This window comes from Xenopus tropicalis, chromosome 9 (assembly GCF_000004195.4).
Source record: "Xenopus tropicalis strain Nigerian chromosome 9, UCB_Xtro_10.0, whole genome shotgun sequence".
Taxonomy (NCBI): Eukaryota; Metazoa; Chordata; class Amphibia; order Anura; family Pipidae; genus Xenopus; species Xenopus tropicalis.
This window is the reverse complement of record NC_030685.2, coordinates 47661042-47676703: the sequence shown is the minus strand read 5'-3', so window position 1 is coordinate 47676703 and position 15662 is coordinate 47661042. Positions and strand designations below refer to the sequence as shown.

The following is a 15662-nucleotide window of genomic DNA, read 5'->3' as shown; positions in this document are numbered from 1 at the left end:
AGATTTGCTAAACTGTGTACAGATGGACCCAAATGAAAATATAGCACACAAAATGTTCACGGGGCAAAAACAAGTAAAGAACAATGCAGGATTTAATAAAATCACCAAAATCCAATAAAACCACTGAAATCAATTTTTTTTCTCATAGTGTAATTTGTGGCCAGCATCGCAATTTGAATACTTTTTCTTGCCAAATAAGTTTGAGGACAGAAACAAGCAATCAAACAGATGCAGAACTTACAATGCAATAAAATGGCTTTTGGCAGAGAGCCCAGAAATCTTAATGAGCTTGAAAACATTTTCCTGTTCCTTCGCATGGCAGTAGGCACACTGCCCACCAGGTGACAGTAATCCAGGGGTGCCGAAAAGGTAGATCGCGGTCTACCAGTAGATCACTTTAAAGTTTCTGGTAGGCCTCGAGGTAGAATGCAGTGGGATGACATTTGGCACTGCATTTATATATTGCTATCTGTATTTGTTAAACATCGATTGATACTTTTTCTTGCTGGTTGCGCCAAATGATAGACGTCACACTATTTTAACTGTGGTAGATCTCATGACAGAGGCCAGGTGGCAAGAGCAGATCACAGGGTGTCAAAGTCTGAGCACCCCTGTTGTAGGGGCTTATTTTGGCACACTGTGGTAGGTGTGGCACACATAGCATCCCTCTTCTTTTTTCCCTAATTCAAGCATTGCCCCTTTTAATACATGACCCTTCCTGCTGCTGAATGGCATATCTTACTACAGTTTATTATCCACAAGTACCCACCATCAAAGAACATGTGAACCGGAAAGCTTGTTTTTTATAGAGGCTGTCAGGTTCAAAACTGATTGTACGTACGTGCTTGAAGAAAAAGGCTTTACCTGCCAAGCACATAAGGCATATGTTCTTGGGCAGATTGAATTTTGTATTGAGAGTGTATTGAGATTGTATTTTTATCCCTGTATTAGTTTTTTTTGTTTTTTTTTACATAGCTTTGCCACGTGGTACTTTGGTGTAGAAAGAAATCTTAACCTATTTTGAATTCATCAAAATATGTACTTTCCAAAAATATATGGTTTTCTGGGGGTCTCTGTACAGTTAGGGGGTCTTACTACACATAATACGCTGTCAGGGGGGTCTGTATGCAAAAGCTGAGTTGGCAGTTGAGAAATCCATATGCACTATTTTCATTTTGGGATCTGCGCATATCACAGACTTTGGTATATATATATATATATCACCTCTTAAGTGCCTCTTCTCCAGTGTAAACAACCCCAACTTGGCCAGTCTTTCTTTAAAGCAGAGACTTTCCATACCCTTTACCAGCTTAGCTGCCCTTCTCTGGACCCTCTCTAATTCATTAATGTCCCGTTTGAACACCGGTCTTGTCAGTGCTCTGTAAAGGGGAAGAATAACACCCTCCTCCCACAAAGCTATGTCCTTTTTAATACAGCTCAAAACCGTGTTTGCCCTAGCAGCTGCTGCCTGGCATTGTTTGCTCCAGCCAAGTTTATTATCTACACAGACTTTAAGGTCCTTCTCCATTATGGATTTGCCAAGTGCAGTCTCATTAAAGGAACAGTAACACCAAAAAATGAAAGAGCTTTAAAGTAATAAAAATGTAATGCACTGTTTCCCTGCCCTGGTAAAACTGGTGTGTTTGCTACAGTAACACTACTATAATCTATATAATAAACTGCTGTGTAGCCCCGGGGGCAACCATTCAAGCTGGAAAAAAGAAGAAAAGGCACAGGTTACATAGCAGATAACAGATAAGTTCTGTAGAATGCAATAGTGATTTATCTGTTATCTGCTAAGTGCCTGTGCCTTTTCTCCTTAGGGCTCTGGTACACGGGGAGATTAGTCGCCCGCGGCAAAACTCCCTGCTCGCGGGCGACTAATCTCCCCGAGTTGCCTTCCCTCTGCCATCCCACCGGCGAACATGTAAGTCGCCGGCGGGATGGCAGACGCGGCGGCGCGATTTCGCGCAAATCGCCGAAAAAGACTCGCGAGTCTTTTTCGGCGATTTCCCGAAATCGCGCCGCCGCGTCTGCCATCCCGCCGGCGACTTACATGTTCGCCGGTGGGATGGCAGAGGGAAGGCAACTCGGGGAGATTAGTCGCCCGCGAGCAGGGAGTTTTGCCGCGGGCGACTAATCTCCCCGTGTACCAGAGCCCTTAGAATGGCTGCCTCCATGGCTGAAGTAAACACACAACTTTTACCAGTGCAGGGCAGCAGCATATTATATTTTAGTTACTTTTATACACTTTCATTTTTTGGTGTTACTGTTCCTTTAAAGGTATAAGTGGCTTGCATATTTTTACATTCCAGTTACATTTTTCCACATTAAATTTCATCTGCCACTTAGCTGCCCAGATTGACAGTTTGTCAAGATCCAGCTGCAAGGATGCCACATCCTGGATAGAATTGACTGAGCTGCATAGTTTTGTATCATCTATAAACACTGATACATTACTTATAATACCCTCCCCTAAGTCATTTATGAAGTTAAACAAAAGTGGACCCAGTACAGAACCCTGAGGGACCCCACTGAGAACCTTACTCCAAGTAGAGAATCTTACTCCAAGTAGAGAATAAACCATTAAAGTGATACTGACACACAGTATACTTTTTTATTATTATTTTTAAACCTGCCATGGTGTTTTTATTGTTATAAGATATTGAACTGTTAAAGAAAAAATCAAACAAGTAGTTGCATTACCATAAAAATTGCATCAACCAATGCTCAACAGGGCAGCCATTTTTTCTCTTCTCTTCAGTGCTGCGTTTTACACGCCTTCATTAACAAAAAACAAAAAACCCAGAGGAATCATCCAATCTGGCGACCTGTGCTGCCCTTTCTCCCTTCATGTGCTTATGAATTCATCGCACATGAAGGCTTAGCTCAAGTCCCTGCTCTGTGTGTCTGCCTGAAGTAGGCAGGCAATGGAAATCTCTGTGTCTGCTATCTGATTGTGCGAGGAGGAGGGGGGGAGGGAGAGTACTTTGAAGCAGGCAATGTAGAGGAGCTTTCTTATACTGCCAATGTGAGGGTCACGTGTTTATTTATGCTGGCTCAAAGTATAGGAAAGTGAAAAGGGAAGGCCCACCTAGTTTGTGATGTCTGCTAGCTCCTCTTTTGACAGGCAGCTTGAGAAGCTACAGTCGGGTTGCCAGACAGTCGAGTCCAGGATTTTCCATAGGATTTATTTAGAGAACCAGAACTTTCAGGAAAAAAATAGTCAACATGACCTATAGGTAGGTTTGAATGTAGAGTAACACTGAAACATTGCTAAGATTTTTTTTGGTGTCAGTATCTCTTTAACAAGCACCCTTTGTACCCGATCCTGTAGCCAGTTTTCTATCCATGTGCAAATGACTTCAAAGACCAATAGACCTTAGTTTAGAAAGCAGTCGTTTGTGGGAAACGGTATTAAATGCTTTGGCAAAATCCAAATAGATCATATCTACTGCACCCCCACTGTCCAGATCCTTACTACCCTCATGATAAAAAGCAATTAAATTGGTCTGACATGACCTGTCCTTCACAAAGCCATGCTTATGATAATGCTCATAGTTCTCCAGTACATAATTTTGTATGTGATCCCTTAACAAGCCTACAAATAACTTACTGGCCTATAATTGCCAGGCTGAGATCTTACTCCCTTCTTAAATATAGGAATGACATTAGCCTTCTTCCAATCCATAGGTACCATACTAGATGAAAGTGTGTCTAAGAATATCAGAGTCCACAGTAAAACTGACCCTAGCTCTCTCAGTACCCGAGGGTGTATTTCATCTGGCCCAGGTGCCTTGTTCACATTAATCTTGTGTAAACTTTTAAGCACTATATCTTGTGTCAATCACCGACTAGTTGGAGCTGAGGCAACATTGCAGCTATTGGGTGGGTCCTGGAACGCTGGCTCCTCTACTGTATACACAGAAGAAAAGAACTGGATTAGCACATTTGCCTTTTTTGTATCCGCTGTAACCATATTGTTACTATAAGTCAATGGGGCCACACTCTCAACCTGCATCTCTTAATTAATAACTATTAATATACTTGAAAAACAACTGTTTTGAAATGTGCTGATGGCATCTAATTCAAAATGAACAAATATTTTTTTGAAAACAATACATTTGTACTATTTGCAATACAATGAAATATATAGTTTAAAAGATTTGCATATTATCCCATCTTTTGGAAACTGTACATTTATATTTATAAACTATATTTATATTCATAAACATTTATATTTCTAAACTGTATATAATTTAACTGTACATTTATATTTATATATATTATCCCATCTTTTGGAAACTGTGTATTAGTACATTGTTTATTGTAACACCAAGCGTATTTATTTGATAAAAAATAAAATTTTGTAACTCACAATCACGGTAAGATCTGAAACGTCATTTCTTGCTTTCAAGGCTTCTACCCAATATGAAATCAAAGGGAGTCCACCAATGGGAAGCAAAGGTTTTGGGATGCTAATCAGCTGTGCAAACTTTTCCTGATTTTGCAGATCGCGAAGCAGTCTTGTTCCATAACCAGCAGCAAGAATAACAACTTTCATTTTTGCTCTTAAAAAACAATACAAAATATAAAGCCATTTTAGAAGTTAGCATGTCACAGGTGAACTGACTCATTGTAATATATTGTGCTGTCACCTTAAGTTTGGGACAGCAGCTAGTCACATGCTCTTTACTTCCTGTACAGAGTATGTACAGAAACAGGAAGTAAAGGGTATGTAAACCTTCAAATTGTGCAAAAGTGTAAACCTTCAAATCTTTCATCATTTTCTGGCAACCACAGTGAAAACTGGGAGATAGGAACAGAAGTTGCTGCTGTATCTGACTGCAATTGGTGCTTGTAAATATCCAGAGGCACAGAGAATAGCCATAGGAGAAAAAGGCTTGGAACTGTATAATATTATGTGTATTATATGTATTATGTGGTGAGACTCCTGAAGCACCCACAATTCAGAAAGCACCGCAATCCAAGAAAAACCTGTGTGTATTTTGAGGGAACAGACAAGTTTCTGACAGAACTTAAGTTAAAGGGGTTGTTCACCTTTGAGTTAACGTTTAGAATGATGTAGTAGAGAATACAATTATAAGACAATTTGCAATTTGTCTTCATATTTTATTTATAATTTTTTAATGATTTCACTTTTTGTTCAGCAGCTCTCCAGTTTAGAGTTTCAGTTCTATTTGATTGCTGGGGTCCAAATTATTTTAGCAACCAGGGAATAATTTGAATAGGAGACTGATATATGGATAGGAGAGGACATGAATAGAAGTAATAAGTAATAAACAGTAACAATAAAATTGTAGCCTCACAGAGCAATAGTTTTTTGCCTGTGGAGGTCAAAGACCCCCATTTGAAAGGAGGAAAGAGTAAGAAGAAGGCAAATAATTCAAAAACAGTCAAAAATAAATAACAATAATAAAATTGAAGCCTCACAGAGCAATAGTTTTGTGCCTGTCAAAGTCAGTGACCCCAATTTGAAAGCTGGAAAGAGTAAGAAGGTGGCAAATAATTAAAAAATAAATGAAAATAAATAATGAAGACCATTTAAAAAGTTGCTCAGAATTGGCCATTCTATAACATACTAAAAGTTAACTTAAAGGTGAACCACCCCTTTAAAAAGCAAAAGTTTGTAAGTTTTATAACACAGAAGATCGTGGAAAAACTGTCTAAGTTTAACTGAAAGGCATATGCAAGTGCTTTCACAGAGCAAATTAAGCAATGAATCTGCACAGGACAGAAAGGACGGACACATAAAATATAGCATGCAATAATCATATGACACACAGGTTTATAGTTGCAAACAGTATGGACAAAGGCACAAACCAAAACAATGTTAAGCTTATGGGGCAACATGTTGTTATATATTTGAATAAGCTGTGTTTTGTTTTATAGAGTTATATGCTTTTGAAGGATGTTAGAATGTTGCCTTGGGAAATAGTTGAAGGAGAATGGGAAGCTAATTTCAGTGTGTAAGAAATAAAGATAGTAAACTGTTAACAGCCTGCCCGCATTGCTGTACTGCATCACTGAAATAACATGTCACAAATGCAGTGGAAAGAATCACAAGTGCTGCAGAACTAAAAACCTCCCTTAAAGGAAGACTAACTTATGTTAAGTGGCCTATTAAAGAATCATCGCAAACTGGAATATCAGTAAATATTGCCATTTTACATGCTTTTCCTTGAGCTACCATTTAGCGATGGGATGTGTGCTTCCTCAGAGATCACATGAATAAAAAAAATAAATAATGCAGCAATATAGCAGCTTTAACTGTAACAGGAAGTAGTGTGGGAAAAAGAAGGCAGAACACTGTCCATTCGTTCGCTGATGTGCCTTGGTTGTTTGTGTGCACTGTGAGCCCTATTATCCCTTAGGCTGATGCCACACGTGGCGTAGGACCGATATACGCATGAAAACGCGAGAGAATGCAAAGTCTTGCGTTTTCATGCGTATATCGGCTACATGTGCCTGCACCCGAGCGTATTCCATTCATTCGGGTTCAGGCACATGTAGCAGGCGTAGGGCTGAATTTTTGGCAAGCGTTTTTCCGCTTGCCGAAAAAATCAGCCCTACGCCACGTGTGGCATCAGCCTATATTCTTAAAATGACACTTTTCTAATTAGGAGTATCCAATAGCACATACTAGTAAAAAAAAGTATATTTTTATGAAAAATGGTGTATTTAGATGAAGCAGGGTTTAACATATGAGCGTGTTTATGCAGTATATTTTTATAGAGACCTACATTATTTGGGGGTATAGTTTTAGTGAATAAGGAGAAGTCAAAAGAAACAGACTCACTATTTCTTGGTGTTTTGCAGGCAGTAAATGTATGTGCTCAGGCACAGAATCTGGATGATGCCTGGTATATACAGTCATGGCCCAAATTGTTGGCACCCCAGAAATTTTTCCAGAAAATCAAGTATTTCTCACAGAAAAGTATCACAGTATGCAGTAACACATGTTTTGCTATACACATGTTTATTCCCTTGTGTGTATTGGAACAGAACAAATAAAAAGGGAGGAAAAAAAGCAAATTGAACATAATGTCACACAAAACTCCAAAAATGGGCTGGACAAAATAATTGTCACCCTTTCAAAATTGTGGATAAATAAGATTGTTTCAAACATGTGATGCTCCTTTAAACTCACAGGAGGCAAGTAACGGGTGTGGGCAATATAAAAATCACACCTGAAAGCAGATAAAAAGAAAAGAAGTTCACTTAGGGGCAGATTTATTAATCAACGAACGCTCCGAGCGTACGTTCCATATTTTGTGCGACTTTTTCGTACTGTGCGGCAAAAATGACGCAACAAAATTGTATTGTCGCAACGAGTACAAAAGTTTCGGATTCATTCAAGCTTCGTTATAGTGAATTTACTTGGGCCAGGATGGAGCTGCAGAGTGCCATTGATTCCTATTGGAGGCTTCCAAAATCATGCACAGAAGGATCAAAGTCGGTAAGGGTTTCCCGATGTTTACGATCGTTCGGTACGAAAATTTCGGATCGCCAATACGATATTATTGTGACTAATACGATTTTTTCATAAGAATTTTCATGATATTTGTGATCTTAAGAAATTTTCGGATCCAATCCGAATTTATCCCATTCGGGATTCAAACTCGTGATTTAAAGCGGACCTGTCACCCTAAGAAATAAGTCCAAATTATTTTCTATATTGTTAGTTGAGCAAAATAAACTTTACTTACTCTATATAAACAATATAAACCTTGTTTCCTTCCATCTTGGAATTACTCAATCAAAGCAAGCAGGCAGGCACCATTTTGTGGACACTGTTATTAAGGCAAGCTTTGCATCATGCCAAAATCTTGTTTATGTGCCAGAATGGGGGACCAGATGCCCAGGCCCATGCACTGGCTACACAATTAGATGATGAGGAGGGAGGGGGAAAGTGAGATGTGCAGTGACATCTAGGAAGTGCTGAATGGAAAGCTACAGTTATTGTCTGCCCCGCCTCTATGCCTAAGGCATAGAGGCGGGGCAAGCAATATATGATTGACAGCTGTGATTTTTAAATGCCTTTATAATGGGTTTGGATGTGTTAATATAAAAATGAATTTGGGTTTCATGTTTAATTTGAACAGGACTTTTATTATACAGATTTTCATGTCTGGGTGACAGGTCCACTTTAATGAATCGGCCCCTTAGTCTTTGCATTGTGTGTCTGCGTGTGCCACACTAAGCATGGACAACAGAAAGAGGAGAAGAGAACTGTCTGAGGACTTGAGAACCAAAATTGTGGAAAAATATCAACAATCTCAAGGTTACAAGTCCATCTCCAGAGATCTAGATTTGCCTTTGTCCACAGTGCGCAACATTATCAAGAAGTTTGCAACCCATGGCACTGTAGCTAATCTTCCTGGGCGTGGACAGAAAAATTGATGAAAGGTTGCAATGCAGGATAGTCCGGATGGTGGATAAGCAGCCCCAAACAAGTTCCAAAGAAATTAAAGCTGTCCTGCAGGCTCAGGGAGCATCAGTGTCAGTGCGAACTATCCATCAACATTTAAATGAAATGAAATGGCAGGAGACCCAGGAGGACCCCACAGCTGACACAGAGACATAAAAAAGCAAGACTACAGTTTGCCAAAGTGTACTTGAGTAAGCCACAATCCTTCTGGGAAAATGTCTTGTGAACAGATGAGACCATGACAGAGCTGTTTGGTAAAGCACGTCATTCTACTATTTACCGAAAATGGAATGAGGCCTATAAAAAAAAGAACACAGTACCTACAGTGAAATATGGTGGCGGTTCAATTATGTTTTGGGCTTGTTTTGCTGCCTCTGGCACTGGGTGCCTTGAATGGGTGCAAGGCATCATGAAATCTGAGAATTACCAAAGGATTTTGAGTCGCACTATAGAGCCCAGTGTCAGAAAGCTGGGTTTGCTTCCGAGTTCTTCGGTCTTCCAGCAGGACAATGCTAAAGCAGCACTTTGGGGCATTTCACAGGCTATTGACAGTGGCATACATTTAAGATCTGAATATAGACAGATTCTCAACAGAATTGAAGACATGCATACACACTGTTCAATACTATTACACATGAGGCTTAAACCAAAAAAGGCACTTATTAACTGATGTCTTTTCTATACAGTCTGTTTGGATCTGTCAGGAACACAGAAAAATATGTACAACAGTTCACAGATATGCAGGAAACCATTCAGGCATTTGTATTCATTACCATGTCAGCTATACAAATTAAAAGTAATTTCTGTTGTCAGACTAGCAAACCTACTTAGCTTTTTAAAAGAGACTATAAGAGACATTCATTGGTACTGCTGATTTATGCTATTAGCAGATGCATTTATGCAGTGCTTATGTTCATAAGTCAGCTACAGAATTTTAGACAATGAGAGTCACAAACAGCTAACAGTAACTTTGCTTAAAAGGAAACTAACCCCCCCCTAAAAAAAATATCATTAATAATAGAAGAAAAGACACGAAGAGCTTCAGCACATTTGTGTAATGATACCAACTGAATAAGTCATATGTAAATTAACCTCATGCAAAGCTAGGTAAGAACACAAATTAAGTCAGGGGAAGCCTGGATCTAGGCCTATCATAAAATTGGCATTCACCTGAAAATATTGTTAATTAGCTCTCTCTGACATGGCAATGGCAGTGTAGCTCTACCTGTAGTATAATGCAATGTGAACTGAACAAACTTATGGTACAAAATCTTATAAAGTTAGTGCCAATAACCAGCGCCAGTGGAACTAGGGGTAGGCAAAAGAGGCACCTGCCTAGGGTGCAACAATTGGGGGGTGCCAGGCAGGAACCTCTGCTGCCTACCCCTAGCCCGCGCTCCCTTCTCTTGCCCCCGCTGGTTGTCATTATGACTTCCCACCCTGCTCCCCGCTTGACGAAACTGCGTATGTGCACACGTGGGGGGGGAGAGGTGCAGGGGCGAGGTGGCCAGTTGGCTTGGCCTACCCCTGCCAATAACAAACAAAATATTAGCTCTTTAGAAGTATTTAAAAGGAAAGGCTAATAAAGAGTTAATTTCAAGCTGCAGGCATACCTTCAGTTCTCTCAATAGCTCCCTTAAGTCTCCCAATATTTCTCCCATTCAGATGATCAGAAGCCTCACAGGAAAAAAAAAACCACTGAGCTCTGTAAAGAAAATTCCCATAATGCCTAGCTCCTGCACCAAGACCTGTGCACATGTGCAGTTTGTAAGACTATGAGGAAGCTTCCTGCTAATTGGCTCAGATCACAGATTCTTAAGGGGGGGAGGGAGTAAAATAGTAAGTTAGGTTGAAAAAAGATGTACGTCCATCAACTACAACCATAATGCCTATATATAACCTGCCTAACTTCTAGTTGATCCAGAGGAAGGCAAAAAACCCCATCTGAAGCCTCTCTAATTTGCTGCAGAGGGGAAAAAAATTCCTTCCTGACTCCAAGATGGCAATCGGACCAGTCCCTGGATCAACTTGTACTAAGAGCTATCTCCCATAACTTTGTATTCCCTCACTTGCTAAGAAGTCATCCAACCCCTTCTTAAAGCTATATAATGTATCAGCCAGCACAAGTGATTCGGGGAGGGAATTCCACAACTTCACAGCTCTCACAGTAAAAAATCCTTTTTTTAGGAACCTCCCTTCTTCTAAACGGAATGGGTGCCCTCATGTCCGTTGGAAGGACCTACTGGTAAATAAAGCATTAGAGAGGTTATTATATGATCCCCTTATATATTTATACATAGTTATCATGTCACCTCTTAAGCACCTCTTTTATAGTAAACAGACCCAACTTGGGCAGTCTTTCTTCATAACTGAGACTTTCCATACCCTTTACCAGCTTAGTTGCCCTTCTCTGGACCCTCTCTAACTCAATAATGTCCCGGTTGAGCACTGGAGACCAAAACTGAACAGCATATTCTAGATGGGGCCTTACCAGGGCTCTGTAAAGGGGAAGAATAAAACCCTCCTCCCTTGAATCTATACCCCTTTTAATACAGCTTAAAACCTTGTTTGCCCTTGAAGCTGCTGCCTGGCATTGCTTGCTACAGCCAGGTTTATTATCTACAAGGACTCCAAGGTCCTTCTCCATTATAGATTTGCCTAGTGCAGTCCCATTAAGGGTATAAGTGGCTTGCATATTTTTACATCCCAGGTGCATGACCTTACATTTATCCACATTAAATCTCATCTGCCATTTAGCTGCCCAGATTGCCAGTTGGTCAAGATCCTGCTGCAAGAATGCCACATCCTGGATAGAATTGACAGGTCTGCAGAGTTCTGTGCCATCTGCAAACACTGATACATTGCTTATAATACCCTACCCTAAGTCATTTATGAATAAGTTAAACAAAAGTGGACCCAGTACAGAACCCCGAGGGACCCCACTGAGAACCTTACTCCAAGTAGAGAATGTACCATTAACAACCACCCTCTGTGCCCGATCCTGTAGCCAGTTTTCTATCCATGTGCAAACGACTTCACTAAGACACACAGACCTTAGTTTAGAAAGCAGTCGTTTGTGGGGAACGGTATCAAATGCTTTGGCAAAATCCAAATAGATTAAATCTACTGCATCCCCACTGTCCAGCTTCTTATTTGCCTCATCATAAAAAGCAATTAAATCGGTCTGATATGACCTGTCCTTCATAAAGCCATGCCGATTACTGCTCATAATGCCATTCTCCAGTACATAATTTTGTATGTGATCCCTTAACAAGCCTTCAAATAACTTGCCCACCACGGATGTCAAACTTACAGACCTATAATTGCCAGGCTGAGATCTTACTCCCTTTTTAAATATAGGAATGAGATTCGCCTTCCAATCCCTAGGTACCATACCTGATGAAAGAGAGTCTGAGAATATCAGAAACAAAGGCCACTGTAAATCTGACCCTAGCTCTCTCAGTACCCTGGGGTGTATTTCATCTGGCCCAGGTGCCTTGTTCACATTTATCGTGTGTAACCCTTTAAGCACCATATCCTGTGTCAACCACTGCATAGTTGGAGCTGAGGCAACAGTGCAGCTATTGAGTGGGACTTGGCCCTCTGGCTCCTCTACTGTATACACAGAAGAAAAAACTGGTTAAGCACATCTGCCTTCTGTATCCGCTGTAACCATAATGCTACTATAACTCAATGGGGCCACACCCTCAACCTGCATTTTTTTACTATTAATATACGTAAAAAAAACCTTTTTGGGGTTATTTTTGGCCTCTGTCGCAACGCGCTCCTCATTTACTATCTTAGCCTTCAGGATTTCTGTTTTACAACACTTGTTATAGTGTTTATATTCATTAAACGCAGCTACTGTCCCCTCTGACTTATAATTCTTAAAAGCTTTCCTATTTTTCCCTATTTAAGCCACACAGGGTGATTCTTAACACTTCTACTTTTTTCTTATTAATGGAATAAATTGAGAACAGAAATGATTTAATACCATTTTAAATGACAACCATTTTTGCTCTGTGTTTTTATCAGAAACATAATGCCCCAATCTATACTCTGAAGCCCTACCCTTATGGGGGTAAAATTTGCTTTTCTAAAATTCAGGGTCTTTGTTGCCCCAGTGTAATTTTTTTCTGCACCAAACATCAAATGAAATAACATTATGGTCACTGTTACCCAGGGGTTCAACCACTTGCACATTTGCTATACGTTCTGGGTCATTAAAGAACACTAGATCAAGTATAGCATTGTTCCTGGTTGGCTCCTCAACCACCTGTGACATAAAGTTGTCATGCAGCAAGTTTATAAACTTGTTCCCATTTACTGTCCTGGCAGTGGTATTGCTCCAGTCAATATCATGATAATTAAAATCCCCATTATTATCACTTGCCCCAAACTAGCAGCCTTTTCTACTTGCAACCTTTTCTACTTGCAACAGGAGCTGGGCCTCCTCCTCTTCGCTTACATTAGGGGGTCTATAGCATACCCCTACAATTAATTTGGTAGATTCTTTACTATCTGTGAGAAGCTCAACCCATAAGGAGTTCTTCGCATTCTTGAGAGGGGAGCAGGTGAGAGGAGAGAGCTGCATGTCTCTGGAACAGGAAAACTTTTCTTTTGATAGATGACTCAGTGCAGTGTTTCTGTGAGTGCTTATGGTTGTATTTACACAGACCTTTCTAATTAAGCTTACTTAGTTTTTACCTTCCCTTCTCCTTTAACCAAAACTATCAATTAACAGAGGAATCTGCATGTTTCTCTTCCTACTGGAAGGATGAGAGTCTGTAAGAAAAGATAACAATACACATCTCTATGTAGCAGTCCAACAAGTGAATGCTTTTGGTTTAAAACATAACCTACAGTATATTTATACCATTTAAAATTCAGACTAAGATACAAGTAAATAATAAAAAAAATATGTTGCATGATAGGAAAGTTAGCTCAGGGTCGCTGCATACAAAATAATAAATAAATGTGACCAAACAAATTGGATTAGCTGTTAACAAAAAAAAAAAAATCAGTTTTAAGGTTTAGAATCATGAAGTGCAATCCCATTCAGTTTGCCGATTTAAACATACGCTACCCTAACCTATTAATTTTAATGCTAGCCATAATTAGGACAATTTTGCCTTCTGACTCAGGACACGCAGCATCTCACTGCCCCATGTGTAGGGGCAAAAATCAAGACCTCCCCAATGGATAATGATCAGGCTGAAGATACCTTTTGTAAAGCCACGAATGAAGAAATGAACTGATTCTCTTCCAAAGGGTCTGCACAGGCCTAACATAATTCAATTATCCTGAGCAAAACAGTAGGAGTGACCCAATTTGTCCCTCCACCTAGCAAGTGGATGGATAGTGTATGACCAGCTAAAGGGTTTCTACACCTTTAAATAAACTTTTACAACATGTAGAGAGTGATATTCTGATTTTTCATGAAATTGGCCTTTGTCTTCTATTTTATTTAGCTTTTTGTTCAGCAGCTCTCCAGTTTGGTATTTTAGCAGCTATCTGGTGCTAGGCAGTGGTTTCAATGAGAGACTAAAAGATGGATAGGTAAAAGGCTGAATATAATGTTAAATAATAAAAAGGTAACAATAACAAACTTGTTGCTTCACAGAGCAAAAGTTTTTGGTTGCCAGGATCAGTGACTCCAGAGAATTTTTTCAATAAAAACACTTTTTCTTTGTATCAAGTCAGTGTGTGCGGCACTCTTTCTATTATTACACACACACACACACATACATATATATATATATTTATATATATATATAAAATTAACTAAACAATATGGTTGGTTACCTGGTTACATAGAAACCAAATTAACTTGTAGCCCAATATTTTAAGTTTTGAGGCCAGTAAACACAACAAATGGTAGTTGGCACAAGGAATGTTGCATGGAAAATACAATTTAGTACTAACATTAACTATTTAAAAGTAGGCATGGCAGAAATTACAGATACTTATTTTAAAATAGACAACCCCGCAGCATAATTTTAGAATCAAAATAAAGCAGCAACATTAATATTTTAAATGATGATCTCAATAGTTATGTAGATGATTTTTAGGTGAGAAATTGTGGATATATCTTCTTCAAAATTTTGGTGGTGGTTAAAATGTATTAAACGCAGCAACACTAAGCAGAATATGTTCAAACTATATGATACAAATAAGTCTATGCAAGTTCCAGTGACAGCTAAAGTAACCATGTGGTGCGTCCAATAGTTACCTCATTGCCCTTTTTTGTCGCTAGTTGTTTGGATTTAAAATTCTAAAGTTGTCTGGATTTAAAACTCTAAAGTTCAAGTTATACCAATTGTTATTATTGTCCAAAATCTTGTTACAACGTCACACTGGCTACGTAGGTCTAGCCAAGAAACCCTGTAAGTAATCCAACAATAGTTATAGAGTCACAATTATGTTACATAAAAACGTCTTCCCACAGTTCCTGACCCAAACTTCTATGCACTGACCAAAGTCCCCGTTTCAAACTTTACGACCTTGGAGCGGCAAGTATGCCGATTTTATTGAAACAATTCCGTTACATAGAGCCAAACTTTCTCACATACAATAACGTAGCGAAGGCACGCCTACAATTTCCTGCAAACCATGGAAAATGTTTCGCTGACGGTTCTCTGCACATATCAACATTCCGTTCTCTACAAATGTCCGCTAAGCAGAAATAAAATAGATTCACTATATATACATATATAATAAAAAAAAAATAATCTCTACTGTTCATGTAACCTATAATATAAGCATGTTTGTCCTCTTACACCTACTGTATTAGTTCTTTTAGCAGGAAATGACGGATACTTTTTAGCTACGAGACCGATGCCGGATATGACGTTTAATTCAGGTTGCCTAGCAACAAGTAACAAGCATATGAAACGGGTATGTGCAGTGCAACTTTTCTTCCTGACAGTGTTCAGTTAAGATAAATGCTTAGTATGCATGGGTAATTTCAAGAAAACCTAAATCGAACTGAGATTTAACTAGTGTTGAGTAATTTGTCTAATTATCTATTGTGTCATTTTTGCTAGTCTAAGGCATCTGCTGTACACATGAACTTTGAGGCCATTCTGTGGGATCATTCCATTTTCTGTAATGTATTGTGCTGTTTTTAGTACAACATTTAAAGAGGGGGAATTTTAAATGTGTGCCAGTGGGAGAAAGACACACAGTGCATGTAAAAAACCTTACTGAA

The 15662-nt window shown here is 39.3% G+C and overlaps 1 protein-coding gene across 2 annotated transcripts in view; it reads right to left on the bottom strand.

Moving 5' to 3' along the window:
* LOC100145002 (uncharacterized loc100145002) overlaps positions 1-15265 on the bottom strand; it is a 49939-nt gene extending 34674 nt beyond the window's left edge. The window contains 2 exon segments of one of the 2 annotated variants that reach the window (NM_001126564.1): positions 4379-4571; positions 15238-15265. In NM_001126564.1, coding sequence (NP_001120036.1) covers positions 4379-4564 — 186 coding nt within the window. In that variant the 5' untranslated portion in view covers positions 4565-4571; positions 15238-15265. 2 annotated transcript variants of the gene reach the window in all.
* Between the last annotated feature and the right edge of the window lie 397 nt (positions 15266-15662).